General features: G+C 38.7%; 2 protein-coding genes across 3 annotated transcripts; both read right to left on the bottom strand.

The window, feature by feature from the left end:
- Positions 1–2929: 2929 nt before the first annotated feature.
- Positions 2930–11482, bottom strand: LOC306770563 (uncharacterized protein). The gene is made up of 5 exons (XM_079259435.1): positions 11172–11482; positions 10861–10964; positions 10207–10366; positions 6486–6621; positions 2930–4889 (listed from the first exon to the last, which is right to left on the bottom strand). Exons 2-5 carry the CDS (start codon positions 10878–10880, stop codon positions 4714–4716), a joined length of 492 nt encoding a protein of 163 aa, XP_079115561.1. The 5' UTR covers positions 10881–10964; positions 11172–11482; the 3' UTR covers positions 2930–4713.
- Positions 11483–14394: 2912 nt separating this feature from the next.
- On the bottom strand, positions 14395–16716 carry timm21 (translocase of inner mitochondrial membrane 21). Of its 2 annotated transcripts, XR_013771755.1 has the most exons (7): positions 16261–16716; positions 15909–15971; positions 15718–15815; positions 15555–15628; positions 15008–15113; positions 14678–14834; positions 14395–14483 (listed from the first exon to the last, which is right to left on the bottom strand). XR_013771755.1 is itself a non-coding variant. In XM_079260126.1 (6 exons), the coding sequence occupies exons 1-6, from the start codon at positions 16574–16576 to the stop codon at positions 14742–14744; spliced, it is 750 nt and encodes a 249-aa protein (XP_079116252.1). In that variant the 5' UTR covers positions 16577–16716; the 3' UTR covers positions 14541–14741. The 2 variants fall into 2 exon arrangements, 1 of the variants encoding a protein (XP_079116252.1); XM_079260126.1 differs by lacking the exon at positions 14395–14483 and having other exon boundaries at positions 14541–14834.
- Positions 16717–19897: the final 3181 nt, after the last annotated feature.

Here is a 19897-nt window from a genome sequence, read left to right on the forward strand (position 1 = left end):
CATGAATGAATACATAAATCCAGAATAAAGTGTCCTTGATAACATTTTTGAAAAGCAAAAACTTGCATAAACTTCTTAGAAATGCAGCCATATGCACATTCCAACTCATTTCTGCTTCTTTGAATTAGATTCCTAATCTTATCTCACCTATATAGGTAACTTTTAGAATACATTGCCTAGACTAGGTGAAAAATCCCACCTTAGCTTATCTGTATGCAGAGCTGAGAGCCACCAAATAAAAAAAAAAATAAAATCCTAGAGCACATATTCCACAAGAGGGCCTGATGATTGATCTTCATTGGTTTCAATTATTTTTTTCCATCAAAAGTATGAAACTTTTGAACAAAAGTCAATTCCATTTTTTTCTCACTTTAATGTGTGATGAAGAGACATCAATCTGCACGGAGTTGACTTCAACCCATAGACTGTATATGCTTCAACCAGGCATATTGCTTATTTGGTGCTCAGCAACAAGTGCAGGCTGCTTTAAAACACGTGGCTGTAAACATCAGCTGTGCAAGACTGCCCCCTAGTGGCGCGATAGGGAATCACACGCTCAGTCTTGACTGGACATGACACATTTGTATACTTCAAGCTTTTGGTCATTTTTCCTGCTATTTTTCACAGCTTTGGAGTTGGAGGAGTTAATACACATAAAAACAAAAGATGGATATGATTTTTGTATAAAAGTGTGACATTTTGGGGTCTAAAGAATTTGAATACATCGAGTTGGGTGGTTATTCAGCGCAGACTCCACTCTAAAAAGTTGCCTGTTGTGAATGAAGCAGCTGACCACAATTGTACATCGTCTCAAAACTACAAACAGTCCAAAAGTTCATATCAGACCTAAATTATTCAGGAAACTCAGTTTTTTAGTTGTACATTACGCAAGGGGATTTTTCTCATGTGTTGGGAGGTGTTCTGTATCCTGTTCTTCTATTCAACAGCATTTGAAAGATGCAGCTTAGTGCTTAGAGTGATCAATTAACTTAACCCTTTCTCGTTTTTTTGGCTAATAATTTTGTCCAAAAGAAGAATTTTCTCCAACTTATGTTTGTTTTGCTGATGGAAAAATGAGGTTTCAGGGTATTTTAAAAACCAATCTTTATACTGAATATGCTTTTTTCAAGATGATGGGCAAGCTGAGATTCTGAAGTGTACCTGGCCCATAGAGGTAGTGTTATGCAGTTGGAGGAGGAGGAGGAGGAGGAATGATCTCTTAACATTTCTTTACTCTATCAGTGAGGGAGTCTTGGCAGTTTTTTTTCAGTGCATTATCAGAGTTTCAGGATTGTATGCACTGCAAACAGCATGATAAAGGGTCTTTTAAAATAGAAATCAGATCTCTTGGACTTTGTATTGCTCCAATGTGTATGCTGTAAAGCCTTACATAAAGAGGTGTTTGCCTTTCTAAATATAGTCCAATCAATTGAACGCAGCCTGACTCTGTAGGTGTGGAAGGAAAATGGACAGTACCTCAGTTTTATACTTAGACATGACATTTCAGTTTTTCTTTTTGAATAAAGTTGCGCTGATTTCTTGAACTGATTTTTCCTGATTGATTAGAAAACATTCTTCTGTTGTTTTAAACATTAGGCTGCAGCATATATGCTGAAAAAAGGGAGCAATTTTGAACTGTTGCACGTACGTCTAAAGATATCCTGATCATGCATGATGGTGCGGCTGTTCCTCTGCTTTCCACTACTGTATGAAAAGAGCTGAGGAAGCATTTTGTGTAAAAAGAGAAAAAGAATGTATGAATGAAACTTGAAACACTGTATATACACATATATATATATATATACACATATATATATATATATATATATATACACATATAACAACATTTTTTTTTATTTCCCCTGACTCAGAAAAAGTTAATTCCCCCCCTCAACTCACACAGCTACAAAGTGGAGAGATTTGATATGTCAAACACCACGGGAATGAACATGAAGTTGTCAAATAGGACGTACAAGACAGAAGAAGCCTGCAACACTACAGTTAAGGTAGTCATTCATCATCATGTGGCTGCCAGGTTAGTGATGTTATACATTCAGATTTGTACCTTACAGCTTCTCCGTTGCATCCATCCCATCATTATCCACACATTTTAAAAAAAAAAAAAAATCTGGTAAAAGGCATCAGTGACAGCTCATCACAATATAAAGGATAACCATTAAAAGATCACATTTGTTTCAAAATCTCATTTCATGTCATCCCTCAGTCCACTCACACACCCATTAGCTACACAGCATTCATTTTCTGTCTTTTTTATGCTAAGAAACTTTATAAAATATACCTGCAAGCGAGCAATGAGGCCAAAGCAGTGGAGTTGCAATGGAAACTTTATCTATGTGTGGTGAAAGTAAATAATAAAAAAAAAAAAAGTGTGAAAGTGGTCACTAAGCTTCAACAAGAAGACAGCGTTTTTGTCTTTTGACAACTCTCACTAAGATCGCAAACCGCAGATTTGATGACAAAGCAGCAAACGGTTCCTGAGACATGATCTCATTTCCTGATTGGCCAGTGATTATTCTATGTAACAATGAAAACTATTTCAGATAAAACGTAAGCAAAGATAACTTCTGCGAGGCTTGAGGAGAAGATAATCTGTGGAGCACTGATTAGAAAACTCTGACATACAATGATGTTTAGATCAGAGAAAAAGTTCCATAACGATGCGACGCTGAAACGTCGGTCCAACAAATAAAGGAATGAATGAATAAGTAGGAAAGCAAGAATGAACCCGAGCTTTGATCCCAGTCGTTATCTGAGAAGACTAACTAGTAGCGATGTTTTTGAGCGATACTGAAATATCTATTCCTCCTATACCAACATTTACATAACTAAACTTAGAGGATAGGCAGGAACTACTTTTTCTTCCGCCTGCCATAGGCATTATGCAAAACAAGGCACTGGGTAGCGTCGCAGCTGTGCGCCGTGTCACTCAGTCTGACGAGCAGTGCTGGCTCGATGCATTTCAGCTTCACCAACAGTGAATATTTAGTTAGATGTGTGTGAAGATGACACACCTCCTTAAACACCTGAGAAACCACCATAACACAGAAGCAGAGGTGATGAAGTAATCAAACAGAGGAGAGGAAGAGGACAGGGGCTGCTTGGACAAAGTCAGATGTTACTCAGTCCTGTTGATGTCTGACTGCTGCTATGTTTAGGTTTTTGCACTGATGTTTAAAAATAAGGCAACGTTTGTTCAATAAATATCAGAATTTGAACTGAATGAACCCAAAAAAGCATCAGAGAAGGATCTTTATGGTTAATGGCCTGCATGTGATCAATGAACATCCCCAGAGTCATCTCAAAGTGATTTACAGTTAGATGTGTGTGAATTGGACAACTTATCTTATGCCAGGTTGTGCAAGAGCTTGTAAAGAAGCTGCAATGCAAAGGTCCAGCTCACCCAGTTAAAACAGGGTGTTTTTAGCCTCATGCTACCACAAAGCTTCACCACACCGACAAAATGTAGCGTTGCTTAAAGCATTACTGGAAGTGGATTACTTGTCGTTACACTTATTTCTGCTTTCTTGTGAGAGTAAGAAAAAAAAAACCAAACACAAAAGTTGGCCGATCTGAGATGGTTTAACAGAGAAATTACAAAAAGAAGCAGCTTTTTTTTTCTTTTTGGTTAGTATTCATTTTGCAGCAATTGTCATGAAAAGAAACAGTAACAGAGTTGTCCAGCTTTTTTTTTTTTTTTTTTGCTTTTTTTTTTTTGTTGCTTTTTTGAGTTTCTTCTTTTAAGAAACCGGAACTAACATAGGTCCGACACCATGTGGTGTTTCTCTGTTAACTCTACAAGTAATTTTCCTGGATTGTTTCACACTTTTTAAAATCAGTCAGCATTAATATCAGCTGATTTTTTCTTTCAGCCGTTTTCTTTCTATGTAAGTAAATGCAGAGCAGTGACGGCCGGAACCCAGCATATATGACCGTAATCAGAGAAAAGTAGTTACCCGTTTCTACTTGTCTGAACTCAATCCCAGTCACAGAACATTGAATGACCAAATGCCCCAGTACAACCACCACAATATATCATATAGATTATGCTAATGGGGTAATCATCTAAAACATTTAGTGTATTCGTTGTCATGTAGTACTGCAGAAATTAACCACAGAGTTTGAAGTTACTATGCATATGTGCATAACCACAGTGTCCTGAAAGAAGAACAGATTGTCCGTGCTAGATGTTTAAATCACACTGTTGCTATCTTAGCAACAGTGTGCAAAAGACACTCGACATGAAGGCATGTAGCATCAGGACAAAAACTGCTCAATAACTCCCCCCCGCCTCCATTTATGCTTTCAGAACAAGCCTGTTCTTTCAGTTCTGCAAGTGGTCGTGGACATACACAGCAGGAATAGAGTGTATACGCACTTTGAAAGTCTCTGTCATAGCTCTCCTTGCTGTAAGGAAGCTTCTGTGGTCCTGAACGAGGCACACAGGCTTGCTGAGGCAGTTATTGCAAAACTTCTCAGATGACCACTTTTTCATACAAAGAGGAAAAGAAAAAAAGAATAAAAAAATACACATTTGCAGACAGGAGCTGCTCTCATGTGACGAGAGTTAGGCTGGCAAAGATCACTGAGGTTGAATGTAGAAAGGCAGTGCATGAGGGAGGGGTAAAAGGCAAACTGGCATCAGCGACTGTTTTTAAGTGAACCTGCTCCTGACACGGATTCACTGTGACCTCATCAGTCTTGCTGACTGACTGGTGTAGGGGGGATCAGTGTGTATGGGGGAGGGGCTTCGTTGATGCTAACGGAGTTCCCTCCCTCAGAAATCAGAAGCATGTCATGGGAGGCACGAGGGGCGTCGGACTCGTCGCCTTGGGCGCACTCGCTGTAGGGAGGAGGCTTCAGATCATCCTCTGAAAGGAAAGGAGAGTAGAGCAGGAGTTTGCCGTTATCAGCCGTCTGAAAATGTTTAAGAAACAAGCTGAACATTAAAGCTGTGTGACTGATAGAATCTTCACGCCACATTAATCCCACCTGCTTTACATCTGCAAGCAGATCCAGTGCACATCAATCATCTCTCAGCATCAATAATAACTGACATTGCACTTTTACACATTGTGGATTGATGTAAATACACAACTACAAATCCTATGAGAGAGATAGTTAGAGGAAAAACAATATCATCCAGTAAATCCTGGTAGTCTTCTAAAAATAAAACACTTTTCAGCTCTTTACTTTCCAGAGAACCATTTCTCTGCATTTCAAGTGGTGACTAAACTTATGCTGATCAGAACAGGATGTTAAACAAGTGGTCCCCACCATTTTTTCCCTGGCTTGGCTTTAACACCTGCCTACACAGTCTACTTTATCTACACGCTTCGATGCAATTAAAATGCTTTGCTTAGAAACCCTAAAACCCCTTCTGGTGTCTGCCAAAGGAAAAAAAAAAGAAAAAAAAGACATGATGCAGTTGCAGTTGTGCTGAGAAGTGACTACTACCACCCTCTGCAACCACATCCTGCAGTCAGGAGATTGTACAAGCGCTGTAGTTCGAATGAGATGTCATTTGTAAAAAGAGGTCGAACTAAAACTTGATTTGAAGATTAAACAACTGGAACAACCAGCTTGAGGGTTTTTAAATGAACTCAGAATCTTATTAAGAGGAAAATCTTAGGCTAGCCATGCGTTCCCCATGTTAATGTGAGGCTACTGAGAGGGCGGTTTACAGCACATTTAAATAGAATCTGAAGTGGGGAAAAGACTCGTGTGGTTACTGGGGTGGAAATTAGCTTTATTATTTAAAAAAAAAAAAAAAAAAAAAAAAAAAAGAAGAAATTTCTAATAAAGGAAATAAGTAGATAAAACTCAACAATGGAAGCCATCTTTGTTTCTCTGCTTGCAGTCAGAACAGCTGAAACATATTTCAGCGTGACTTACCCAACAGACATGAGACTACACTACAAATGCTAAAAAACAACTATTTCTATTTAGATGAAGCTGCAGACTTCACATTAAAGCAAAGCACATTCAAATTAATCCATTTGTCCACATAAGCAAATGAAATAATAATAATAATAATAATAAGAGACCATGGTGCAGTTATTGTTTGTACTGGTTTTCTGACAAATATCGAACTTGTGCGTTAGTTTTACAGCATGAACATGTAAAGAAGATGTCGTCCTTATTAATTAAGTCACATAAATATGAGTCTTTTCAGTCATCTGCAGAACATAAATCAAATCACACCAATAAAAAACTCAGTCATAAAACAAGATGGACAATGAGGCGAACAGACATGTGGATTTGATTTTTATACTTGTTTCACACATCTGTATATGGTAACCTAAGTTACAAAACCTTTTTCATTCTACAGAAAAGCTGCAGCTTACAAGAAATAATAACTGAAAAAGAAAGAGTGGAAAAAAAAAAAAGACAAGCTAACAGGAATTAATTATGTTTGCAATCTCACATCTGAATCATTCGAACACAAAAACAAAAGATAGAAATACCTCCAGAAACCGCTTCATATGGTGGTGGGGGCATGTCCAGGTGGGAGATGGATGCAGTCGGTGGCAGGGCTGGGGAGGGTTCCTCTATCGACAAGTCATCCTGGACTCCATACCAATTAGGCCAGGCGGATGTTTGCTACAAAGGAAATGCAAGTTGGTCACATGCACAAGAAAGCAGAAGCACATTAACATACAGAAGAGCACAATCATGCTCACAGACATGTACTATTAGGTTATGCCAGTGGCCTGGTTTTTCTGAGCTGGAGATTACAGTTAGGATAATCACGCTCCTCTGAGAATAACTCGCCTCGTATTGCTCTTCGCATCAGGCAAAATTGACAAGCACAAGTCCTAAAGACAAAAAAATATAACAAGGGAGACGACTTCTTCCTTTGAAGAAAGCTTCGCTCTGCTTTAACCCATCTTCACTGTGTGGACGTATCAGAGCAGGAAAATCTAATAACAAGAGTAATGACCAAGCTGATTGATGCTTTCATTACTTCGACATGACCATCCTGTTGTAGGTAGGCCTGGGCGATATGATGATATATATCATTTTGACGTTTCATATGAGGCTCTGTCGTGTACGCCGCGATAAGGTGCTTTACTGCAGTATTTTACATCAAGATGCACTTTATGGCATGCACGCTGCAATACATAAACAAACATGGAGAAAGACGGTAGCAGGCGTGTTTCAGAGCAGGATAATTCACTAAAAGGTGACCACCCAACCAAAACGGATGAGTTTGTTCATTACAAAAAAAAAAAAAAAAAAAAGGGGAAGTTTCTGTTGCATAGATGCAGTTTGGACATAAAAAGACCGACAACAGACAGTCCCCGACACAACTAACTCATTTTAGCACCTGCGCAAGAATCAGGATAAAGACGACAGAATAAAGAATAAAGTCAACACGCAAAAGCCGTAAAAGCAGCGTCAAATGGAGGCGAAAGCGCTCATCATTAACTCCAGACGTAAACGTTGCAGCAGGTTTTTACCCGTGAAACGTCATTCTGCGATGGAAGGAGATCACTGCTGCTGTTGCCAACCACATCTGACAAATAACTGATGACTGACACAAAATTACACAAACAATTTTATATTGTTATGTATACTGTTATGGGGATATAAAATGAGCTATATCGTGATATGGGATTTTGGTCATAGTTGTAGGTGTGACAGATAAAAGCTGACGAATGATCCGTCACAGACTGCCCATTACACTGCAAGTGTGGCATGGCTCGTCTAAAACTGGTATATAAACACAGTTACTTGATTTTTGACTCATCACTGTCCTTATACCCCAGTTAACAAGTTTCATTCTCCACAATGAGTCCATGACACAAGTACTTGGTAACACTTTAAAAAAAAAAAAAGTGCTTTCTGTTCTCTTAAAGAACTGAACCAGCTGAATGAGAGAGTAATCCACATCTTTTTTCAAACAGTTTTAATTGATCTTCAGTTTTTCATGTTTTTATTCTTATTATTATTATATTTTTTTTTTTATAAAAACACCAAATAAATAGGAACAATAAAACGTCCGATGCCGTTTGTCCCTCTTATACTTAAAAACAACGCAGAAAAAAATCTAACTCTCAGCTTGGACATGTGACCTGCACGCAGCTATAACTTTACAGATCATGTAGCCCGTAAATCATTTGTTAAAGGAAAGCAGAAGACTACAAAATGCAAACAAAGTAATGTTTGCATTATAGCTGGAAGTTATTTGCTCATGCTAAAAACCAAAAAGAAAAGCAAATGCCAGCGGTGTATTACACACCACAAACAGAAGACAACTTTGTGTGTGAACACAAAGGTGTCAAACCACCAGCAAACGGGCAGGTCTATAAGAGGTACGGGGCCAGTAGCGGCCAGGTGATGCTGATCAAATGTGTTTGATTCACTGATCAGCCTCTGTGTAAGCTCGTCTGTGATGGCAGGATTCAGATGTGTCAGGGAGGAAAGACATCAGCAATGGCTTTTTCACCGACCCTGCAGAACATACAGCTGATTGTTTGCCTGGTGTGTTAGAGCCCCGGGACTGTCAAAGATGTTTGGCAAGTCATACTACATTATTTATACCCAGAGTTTCTTCAGAAAATCTCTGGGTTACCAGGTTATGGATCACCAAGGTGCCTTCTTGCAGCACATTCCATTAAAATCTAAACAGGATATATTACACATCTGAGAAGTCAGAGGAAGCAAAGGGAGCAGGAGGAGTAGCAGAAAAAAAAACAGAAAGCGAAAGTACAGCAGGAGTAAAGTATAAGAGAGGAAGAGTGGACACTAAAGAAAAGCTGAAATATAAAAATAAGAATTCAACAAGGTGAGAGGGATTCAGGAGTGGAAATGTGTCCAACAGATGTCGACGGGCAAGCTGGACAGCATGTCCTCTCATATGAGACAAACAGTTCTGATAACAAAGGGTATCAGAACTGATCTGGGGAAACCTGAGGCTTAAAAGCTCAGGAGTGACGTAGTTTCATTTATTTTCTTTTTTGCAAATGGGGCATTTCCTGCAACACAAATATTCCAAACAAGGCTAAAAATACCAGTTTCTGTGCCTCCTTCATTTAACTACGCAGATGAAAAATAAGACCAAAGCTGGTGTAGAGGAAATGACTTCCTTTTTATGCTGATAGCCTCTTACATGACTCATCTGTGAGAAAGGTACATTCATGAAGCAGCTTTGGCAGTAAAATATGAGCGGATGAGAAGGCCAAGCATTACAAATTAAATAAAATAATAAATAAGATCTTTTGGGCTCTTCCTTTAACACAAAGAATAACTCCAGCAGTTTTAGAGAAGGCACATAGTTTCTTGGGGGGTGTGATGCAGAAGCCACATAAACTAATGTTGAGTGAAGACTGTTTTAGAAAGATCCTTCAAGAAACATTCGATGCAGTTGGTATTTTGAAGCCAATTTCAAAATAAGTGTAAGCACTAGCATTTTTCTGAAGCTCGTGATTACCAGTTTTAACATAAAGATAACCAGGAAGGTCAACCCATTTGCTTTAATACGCAGCTGAACAAAGTAAATAAAACACTAACTCAAGGTGATCATTAAAAAGAGTAGACTTTCCCCCCCCCCCCCTCTCTCTCTCTCTCTCTCCAGTCTCATAACTTGCACTTCACACAAATACAGGAAGGTTGATAAGAAGATTTGTGGGAGGGGACCCCAACAAAGCAGAATCAGCTTTTTCTATTAAACAAATACAGAGAAACCTCAGGAAGGGGAATGCACTGTTGGCAAACCATGGCTTGTTCGCTTCGATATTAACAATACCACACAAAAAGTTCCCAGGAGCATTACTGAAATGTTGTTCTCACACAACCATCAAAACCTCTGACCAGCATTTTTTAGTCCTTAACTTTAAAAGCAGTCTAAACAGAGACACAAACACAACCGAAGAGCTCATCAACACACAACCGCAATCTCCTTCAATAGGTCACTAAAAGCAAAACGCCGTCTATCAATGACTGATGAAAAACCACATGCATTCTCGAAAAAGAGAGCACACTCCTCTGCAAAAATGTCCCACTATGACCTTATTTGACTCCTGCTTATACTCTTCTTCCTCACTGAACCATGCTCAAGTCACACACAGACATCCTTTTATTATGAGAAAACCTTAAAATAGAAGTAGAAACATGTGCTCCAGGCTGAAAAGCATTTCAGCAACTGGCATTTCAGATATAAGACATGTGCGGCTGTACACTTACACTCTGTCTCTCACACATCTGATGAAGGTAGGCTCTTCCTCCGACGATGACTATCTGTGCATTGCGTGTGTTGCTCAGGTATGCTGCCAGCTGCCTCTGTCTTGACCGGTACCAGCACACGTAGAAGAATATCTTTATGATTATGAATATGATCACAACTCTGTAAAAAGAGACAAGGGAGAGCCAGGTTTAAAGTGCACAATTTAGAGACTAAAACTGCATTAATATTAGGGCTGTGACGACATGCTTTAGTCCCGATTCGGTTCGATTCCGATTTTTCGGGTGCCGATTCGATTTAAATTGCGAATCTCACAATTCTACAATATTGGTGATTTTTGTAGATTAAAAACAAAATAAATGTATGAAACTTTCTTTTGCACATCATATTTCTTGATTTCAATTAGGAAAAAAACAACACAGTAACCAGATCATTATTCTGCTGCCAAAATGCCCAAGAAGACAAATGAAAAGATAGATAAAAACAATAAAAATGGCAAAAATTTGATAATGGATTATTTTTTTTATATTGAAAAAAAAAATCGATTTAACAAAAAAAAAAATCGATTTTAAAATTGTGAGGCATAAAATCCCGATTTTTTTATTCGATTTTCCCACCCCTATTTAATATACTGTAAAAGTTAAGGTTATACTCACATGTACCAGTAGAGCTCCATTTTCAACGCGTTTTTTTTTGTTTTTTTTAAATCACCAGATGAGTCTCATAACTGGAAAACCACTTCCTGATTTCTCAACTTGACCTAAGTACAGCAAAGTTTTATTGGTTTTCATCAAATGAATAACATTCACTGATTTTCTTTTACATAATAAAGTTGTATTATGGGTAATAATCACACTAGCATGAACACACTGACATTTAAAAACCTTGCAATTCTTACTGTAACTTAAAACAATCCGCAACTCGAACAGCACAGCTCGGAGCAAGGTTGTAAAGGCTGTAAACTTACTTTTTTAAAACGATAAATGGGCCTCCTGAGTTAGCTGACAAGGCGTGCCATTTCCTTAAGACGACAGCGGAGCTGCTGGAGCCAGATGCAGGCTGCAGCTAGTTCAGCTAAGCAGGCCAAAACAACAGCTCTATTTACCCCCTTCAGGAGCGAAACAACGACCAAACTGAACTGCTTTATAAACAAACCCTCCTGGTGGTTAAGCGATATGATTTTCTTGTTATCCGACGAGAAACTCCTTGACTGAGCAGTAAGGTGACAACTTAATTAGCTCAGAGGAGAGAAGCTAACGCGGAACGACTGAGCACATCCCTCTGTTCACTGCTGCCTTTGGTTTTCTCAGTGGGCGTTCACTGAACTGCTGTTTTCCTGCTTCCTAGGTTAAAGCCTCTCCCCGTTAACATAAACACAAAGTGGTTTGATTTAATTACCCTTTTCCTGCAAGTTTTGTTTTCAGGTCGAAACAGTAATTCAGACAGTTTCTTGTATACATGAGGAGTTCATTTGTGAGTCAAAGCGAACGGAAACGAGAAGATATTTGAAGCGCAGCGGCGTGTATTTACTAGAGGATAATCCTTACAAAAAACACTGCTGGCATAACAACTTAAAATCTGCAGTTACACAACCTGTTAGCCAAGGATCATATCCGAACAGCAGATCATACGAAATAATTATAATTTAAAAAAATAAAATAAAATTGATACTAAAGTAGACACAAATAAAACACATCACAATTCCTATATTTATGAGGGTCTTGAACGTAGCACTACTCATTCATTTCCGAACCGCTTATTCCAATTCAGGGTCGCAGGGAAGCTGGAGCCTATCCCAGCCGGCTTTGGGCGACAGGCAGGGTACACCCTGGACAGCTCGCCAGTCCATCGCAGGGCCACACAGAGAGACGAACAACCACACTCACGCCTAGGGGCAATTTAGAGTGACCAATTAACCTATCATGCATGTCTTTGGATGGTGGGAGGAAGCCGGAGTACCCGGAGAGAACCCACGCAGACACGGGGAGAACATGCAAACTCCACACTGACCAAACCAGCAAAGGCCACTGACCAAACCAGCGACCTTCTTGCTGTGAGGCCACAGTGCTAACCACTGCGCCACCGTGCAGCCCCCGTAGCACTACTCAATCTGTCAAAAGGTTTAAAATATTCACAGATCAGAAAACAAATTAGTGGATTACGATTGGTAAATAATATTGCGAGCCTATCATTTTAATCAGAATACATAAATATATAACTATAATCAGCCCCATTTACAACTAAAGAAAATAATTACACATTGTAAAGGATGGCAAAACTACTTAAATTAACTGGATTAAAACACCAGTAAAAATGCATTAACTATTTATTTCTCTTTTTGACAATTCTAAATGGGAACCATTTTTTTAAAAAAAACATATCATATTATGTTTAAAGTTGTCGCCCTCTGGTTGCATCTTTGGCAGTGTGATATAACTTCAAAACAAGTTACATACAACAAACACTGTCCCACACACTGAAGAATACACACAGCAAACATTACACAAACACACACACACACAGGCCAAATATAGTAAATGCACTTTCTTTATGTTTAAAATACACTGCTCAAAAAAAATCAAACTGTTCACTTAGGAAGCAACACTTATTGACAACCAGTTTCACATGCTGTTGTGCAAATGGAAAAGACAACAGGTGGAAATTATAGGCAATTGGCAAGACACACCCAATAAAGGAGTGGTTCTGCAGGTGGTGACCACAGACCACTTTTCAGTTCTGATGCTTTCTGGCTGATGTTTTGGTCACTTTTGAATGCTGCGGTGCTTTCACTCTAGTGGTAGCATGAGACGGAGTCTACAACCCACGCAAGTGGCTCAGGTAGTGCAGCTCATCCAGGATCGCACATCAATGCAAGAAGGTTTGCTGTGTCTGTCAGCGTATTGTCCAGAGCATGGAGGCGCTACCAGGAGACAGGCCAGTACATCAGGAGACGTGGAGGAGGCTGTAGGAGGGCAACAACCCAGAAGCAGGACCGCTACCTCCTTCTTTGTGCAAGGAGGAACAGGAGGAGCACTGCCAGATCTGTGCTAAATGAGCTCCAGCAGGCCACAAATGTGCATGTGTCTGCTCAAACAGTCAGAAACAGACTCCATGAGGGTGGTATGAGGGCCGACGTCCACAGGTGGGGGTTGTGTTTACAGCCCAACACCATGCAGGACGTTTTGCATTTGCCAGAGAACACCAAGATTGGCAAATTTGCCACTGGCGCCCTGTGGTCTGATGAAACCAGGTTCACACTGAGCACATGTGACAGACGTGACAGAGTCTGGAGACGCCGTGGAGAATGTTCTGCTGCCTGCAACATCCTCCAGGATGACCGGTTTGGCAGTGGGTCAGTCAGTCAGAGGGCCACACAGCCCTCCATGTGCTCACCAGAGGTAGCCTGACTGCCATTAGGTACAGAGAGGAGATCCTCAGACCCTTTGTGGGACCATATGCTGGTGCGGTTGGCCCTGGGTTCCTCCTAATGCAAGACAATGCTAGACTTCATGTGGCTGGAGTGTGTCAGCAGTTCCTGCAACACGAAGGAATTGATGTTACGGACTGGCTCACCCGTTCCCCAGACCTGAATCCAACTGAGCACATCTGGGACATCATGTCTCGCTCCATCCACCAATGCCAAGTTGCACCACAGACTGTCCAGGAGTTGGCGGATGCTTTAGTCCAGGTCTGGGAGATCCCTCAGGAGAACATCCACCACCTCATCAGGAGCATGCCCAGGCGTTGTAGGGAGGTCATACAGGCACGCGGAGGCCACACACACTACTGAGCCTCATTTTGACTTGTTTAAAGGACATTACATCAAAGTTGGATCAGCCTGTAGTGTGTTTTTCCACTTTCATTTTGAGTATAACTCCAAATCCAGACCTCCATGGGTTGATAAATTTGATTTTCATTGATAATTTTTATTTAGTTGTCAGCACTTTCAACTATGGAGAGAAAGTATTTAATAAAAAATATTTCATTCATTCAGATCTACATGTTACTTTTGTGTTCCCATTATTTTTTTGAGTAGTGTATTTAGATATTTAAAGACAAGTACTGACATTTGTAGAGGTCAATTTTTTGTGCACATGTCCAATATTTAATTATAAACAAAACAAAGTTCTTTGACAAAAATCAGAAATTCAAGTTTAATTACACTGAAATATACAACTTTCACTCAATAAAAACACAGACACTTCTGAAGATCTACAAAGTTAGCTCTTGTTTCAATTCGTTGTCTCCATCTGCTGGTCACTATTTTACACAACCCAACCTGTAAAAGGCAAAAACAAAAAGTATTCTGAATGAACATTTGTACAAATATGTGGCAATAATCAACTTGGACAAGACCGCAAATCAAACTCAAAGCAGGGAGTTCAGTTAACACTGGGAATTTTGCATAACTTAGAAAAAGGAGCACATGGGCGTAAAATCTTTTCATCCAGAAACACTTTTAGACAAACATACCAAAATATTTGCCTTTTCATAAGGCTGCATGGGTGAGGAAACACCCCGGAGTGGCAGATGTTTCTCATCTGTTGTCCTCTACAATGATGGTCCGTCTTGGGTAGGTGTCTATATCCACAAATAGATAGCGAAACTCGTATTTTCCAGTTTCAGGATTCTGTTAAATGACAATCATTGAGAAAAAAACATTTAAGTGGTCTACAACACTCATCAAATGAGAAGTCAGTCATTGCTTTCAGCAAATATGTTTGACAGCAGTCATTTTACAGGCTTTTAGTACAGTGTTCTGCATACCTCAGGAGCTGCAGTGCAGATCAGACATCTACTCACCTCTTTTGACTCTGAATGAACAGTTCCTTTCAGACCTGGCTCTGAACCTTCAATGTAAAACTTAAGTCTCAGATGCTTCAGTCCATCTTTTAGATACTCTGTATGGCTGAAGTGGAAACACACACAAAGTAAATGAAAAAAAGAAAGACTCCCAGGATGCTAGGTATAACCAGCACACAACACAATGATCCTCGTGTAGATGGTGTAAGCTTCTAGCTTACAAAAATGAGGATTCTCTAATATACATGGCCATGCCAACATAAAACATTCTTTAGAAAGTATGATGAGAAATGACCAAATCAAAATACTATTTTGGAGAAAAATGCACAGGCTGACACATAAATGTTTATGATCTCTGTAAAGTCACAAGTGATAGTCTTATGAAATTTCAGATAGAAAGTGGGAACTCGTTCACCCTCTGACCTTCCCAAATCCTTCATACATTGTCATAACAGGATTATGTGATGATGCTGCTCAAAACCAGTCTGTTGCACAAATTCTCCTCAACTGTATAATGTTAGAAAACTATGCGTGAAATGATTCCCACCTGACTTGTTGCCTCCTCCCTCGACGTGTGGTCTCCCCATAACACTTTATCGGCTCACCAAATGCACCAATTACCTGCATGTTCAGATTGGGAAAATAGTTTTTAAAGCATGCTGCCATGCATTGAACTGAATAGTACCACTGGGGATCTTTTTTTTTTTTACCTCTGGGTGTGATTTAACTTTGTCAAAAGCTCTCCCGTAGACTTTATTTGGACTTGAGGAAGAGAACAGCTCCTGAAAAACCACATACAACAGCCCACCTGAAACACAAAAGCAAAGCAAAAAAAACTAAAACAGTGCCCATATTTGTTATTTGACTTGTGACTCGCTTGTAATCTTTTTATTGTTCTCACCTGTCACTCCGAGCCCAATGAGAACAACTATCAGGTAGGTGAAGTCTCTGCCAGCCTCTTTTACTGCAAAGTTAGCAACAAGCAGTTATTAAGCAGAGAATCAACAAATAACAGCATTTTTCTTTTCTTTTTTTCTCAAAATGGTGATTGTAGAAAAGAAATCGAAAAAAACACATACTTATATCACATTTATTTTTATCATCCATGAGGGTTATTAGTCAGAGCATACTGGTATCTATTACAATGATGGGTGTTTCATAAAACTTTGTTTTCATTTATATGATGCATACATTAAAATACAGACTCATTAATAGACTATTAGGTTCATTTGCATGTCCTTTTCCCTGCATACCTTTTTGTGCAGTAGAAGGTTTGGGACTCCCACTCTGATATCTGGACACTGACTTGTCTCCGTCTTCAGGCCTGCTTCTGTTTCTGGCTGTAAAGTCCAGGGAAAAGTCCCGCCGGCTCTGGACGGGAGCGAGGCAGCTCAGTCCGGATGAAGGAGCCTTTATTCTGCAGAAGGTTATCGCTGATGTTTTGGACATTGTCCTGCGCCTGTGAACAAGCACGCCGACGTGCGCGAGTTTACATGTCTGCAAGGAGAACTGGGTCGCCGTGTGTTGGAGATTTTGGTGTAGAGCTTTTAGGATTAGCGTGTAAGCCATGGTTACGTGTTGAAAACCTGCTTTGCTGCCAACCTATCGAAATATGTAACTACATAAAAAAAGGCATGAAAACTCGACTTTTAAAGAGACTTGAGCTGCTGTTGGTCCGCATGAGCCTGTTAGGCTTTTTGTTTGGTTTCCGTCACTTCCTGCTTCTTCTTCGGCGGAGTTTAATTGCAGTACATAAACCAGTTTACGGGTGAATTACTGACACCTACAGGATGGTAAGAGCACTACAGACAAAATGAAGACTACTACACTCGCTCTTTTAAAAACATTTATTCAACCAATGCCATTAGTTATCCATTGTGTCTGTTTATAAAGATTCTGTAAGAATTTTGGCTCGAAATATTATTTACCCATTTAGCCTTAGAAGCCCAAATAAAGCAGGTATTCCTGCTTCAAACTTATATTTCATGTTTAAATTGCACAAAATCTTTTCTTGCCTGAGCTAATAATAATAATAATAATAATAATAATAATAATAATAATAATAATAATAATAATAATAATAATAATGATAATAATAATATATTCAATGCAAGTTTTAGCTCAGTAAATTACCTATTACATTAAGGCCTAAACTAGCTTTAAAGTGATAACTTAAGAGGACAAGATACCAATTTAATTTAATTTAATTTAATTTAATTTAATTTAATTTAATTTAATTTAATTTAATTTAATTTAATTTAACATGATGTTCTGTTATCTTTCTTCAGTTAAACAAAAAAACTGAGGTGGTTGTCTTTGTAGCCAGAGAGATATTGAATGAAAAGTCACGGCAGAGCTTCATTTTATACAGCTAAAAATCACCAACCGGGCCAGAAATCCAGGTATATGGATGGACTCAGGACTAAATTTTGAAAAACACATCAGGGAATCACTAGATCAGCCTACTATTACCAAAAGAATATATCAAGGGTAAATGGTCTGATGTCAGAGCAGGACCTGGACAAACTAGTCCATGCTTTCATCGTTGGTTGGCTTGATTATTGTATCTTTATGGGTCTTCCTAAAAAAAAAAAAATTGATTTGACAACCTCCGGCCATGCAGAACGCTGCTGCTTGAGTCCTCACTAAGACCAAGTGGACCATATCAGTCCAGTTCTGAGGCCTCTACTCTGGCTGTCATTCTTCCAGAAGATAGATTTTATAATTCTCTAGCTGGTCTACAAAAGCTCTGAACGGTTCAGGTTCAAAACACCTCAGTGACCTTCTAACCCATATGAACCTACCAGACCTCTCAGGTCATACAGATCTTTTATCAGTTCCTAGAGTCAGAACAAGACCTGGAGAAGCTGCATTGAGCTTCTATGCGCCGCATGTCTGGAACAAACTCTCAGAATGCCTCAGATCAGCTGAAACAAGGCTCACCTGCTCTCAGCACCGTTTCTTTTCTGTCTCTCGGTTTCTTTATATGGTTTAAATGTTTTTATTTTCAAAAGTTCTTTCCTCTTTCTTTCTTCCTTATTTTTAATGTCGAATTATGCTTTTTTAAAAAAATTTTCTAATATTTTGTCTCTGTAAAGCACTTTGAATCACCCTGTAGTTTAATTGTGCCATACAAATAAACTTGCCATGTCTTGCCATAAGTAGTCTACTAACAAGTAGTCTTCTGTATCCTGCAGACAGTCAGCTGTCTCATTTTAGGGAATTAGAGAAGAGTTCTGCTAGGTAAATAGTAGCCAGTCATATGGGGACCTGGGAAGAAAATGTTTCTCTATTAAAACACAATAAAAGCCTCAAACTTCCATAGAAGTCTGAACAAAGGCAATACTGTTGTTTCCCCATTTAAACTTGATTTTACATTTCATCAAATAGTTTTTTACTTATTTGCTTGTCACTATGCTTTTTTGACCAGGCACATCTGTGTTGCATAAGCTCCAAAATCTAACTTTTATCAAGTTATGCTAGCTCTGGTCCCGGAAACGGTCTGATAAATAAATAATGCCCTGTAACAATCCATAATGTGGTCTGATTTTACAAACTGTGCGCTCTGCCTGATGCAATTGACACAGTAAATAGTCATACTGGAAGTGCCTCACACACAATTGCACCTATTAAAAAAAACACAAAAAGACAAATGATAACAAAAACTTAAATATTCCTTTAAATTTCTTTGTACTTCTAGATCAGTTCAGACCAACAAATATTGGCTTATTTAATTTATTTTCTTATTTCAAAAAAACATTCTGAGAGAAAATGTACATTTTTATTCTTTTTATTTGTCTTTTTAAAAAAAAAATTTTTTATTTTGGCATTGATTACACCCCCATGAGCAATATTATATTCTACTCTACATTTATTTGGCAGGCACTTTTATCCACAGCGACTTGCATGTGATAAGCGATCAATTGACGATAGCAATTAACCTAACATGTATGTCTTGTGGGTGAGAAGAAACCAGAGTACCCACTTCCATGCCAAATAACTACACCACCATGCCGTCCATATTTAATATTACTTATTTATCATTAATCATGTCTTAAATAAGATGTATTTTGCATCTTAACCTCATTTGGAATTTTGGAAAAAGGAACAAAATTCAGATTAACTCTGCTTCTCCCTCTGCGCTTCCCTCCAGCTCTCCCATCTATCCCGTCGTGTGCAGCAGGGAGAAAATATTTAGTCATGGCATTCCCAAGTTTATTTCCTAGCAATACTGAACAAAATAATGTACATAAAATAAGGCATCACAATTAATTCAGTAAACATTAGTTTATTGAAAACATTTGATCCAGCATTTTCTTTATGTTATCAAATAAACACCTAAATGGACCATAAAAAAAAAAAAAAAAAAGTGTGATTAAAAAAAAGACAAGGTAACAAAACTATCAGTGGAAGTGCAATAAAATAAAAATGTTAGTTGCAGTGACAGCTGAATCATGTATGTGCCCATTTAAAAAGTTTAAACTGACTTGAATTTTTCTGTCTCGCTCTGTGTAAGTCTTCTAGCTACTGTTTAGATATAAAAACAACCTGATTCCCTACCGTTAAGACACTACATAAAAAAAGTGAAATAAGCAGCTCAAATATGTCCTTTCATATTTTCATGGTTTCTTGAAAATCATACTAAAAACCTGAATCTGTTTTTTTATTATTTTTTTCTATGAACAACTTTACATTAAAGGTACTGTATTCTTCAAAAATCAGCCTTTCAGTCCTTTATCTGAAATGTTCAGTTGCTCCATGGCTCGTCAACCGCGGTGCGGTGCGGAGCAGCACAGGAAGGGGGTAATGCACCTTTTATCGTCCAAGCAAAAAAAAAAAAAAAAAAGAAAGTTTCATCACAAACTTTAAAACTAAATTAAAAGGAAAAGA

This window comes from Telmatherina bonti (assembly GCF_933228915.1).
Source record: "Telmatherina bonti genome assembly, chromosome: 20".
In the NCBI taxonomy this organism is placed as follows: domain Eukaryota; kingdom Metazoa; phylum Chordata; class Actinopteri; order Atheriniformes; family Telmatherinidae; genus Telmatherina; species Telmatherina bonti.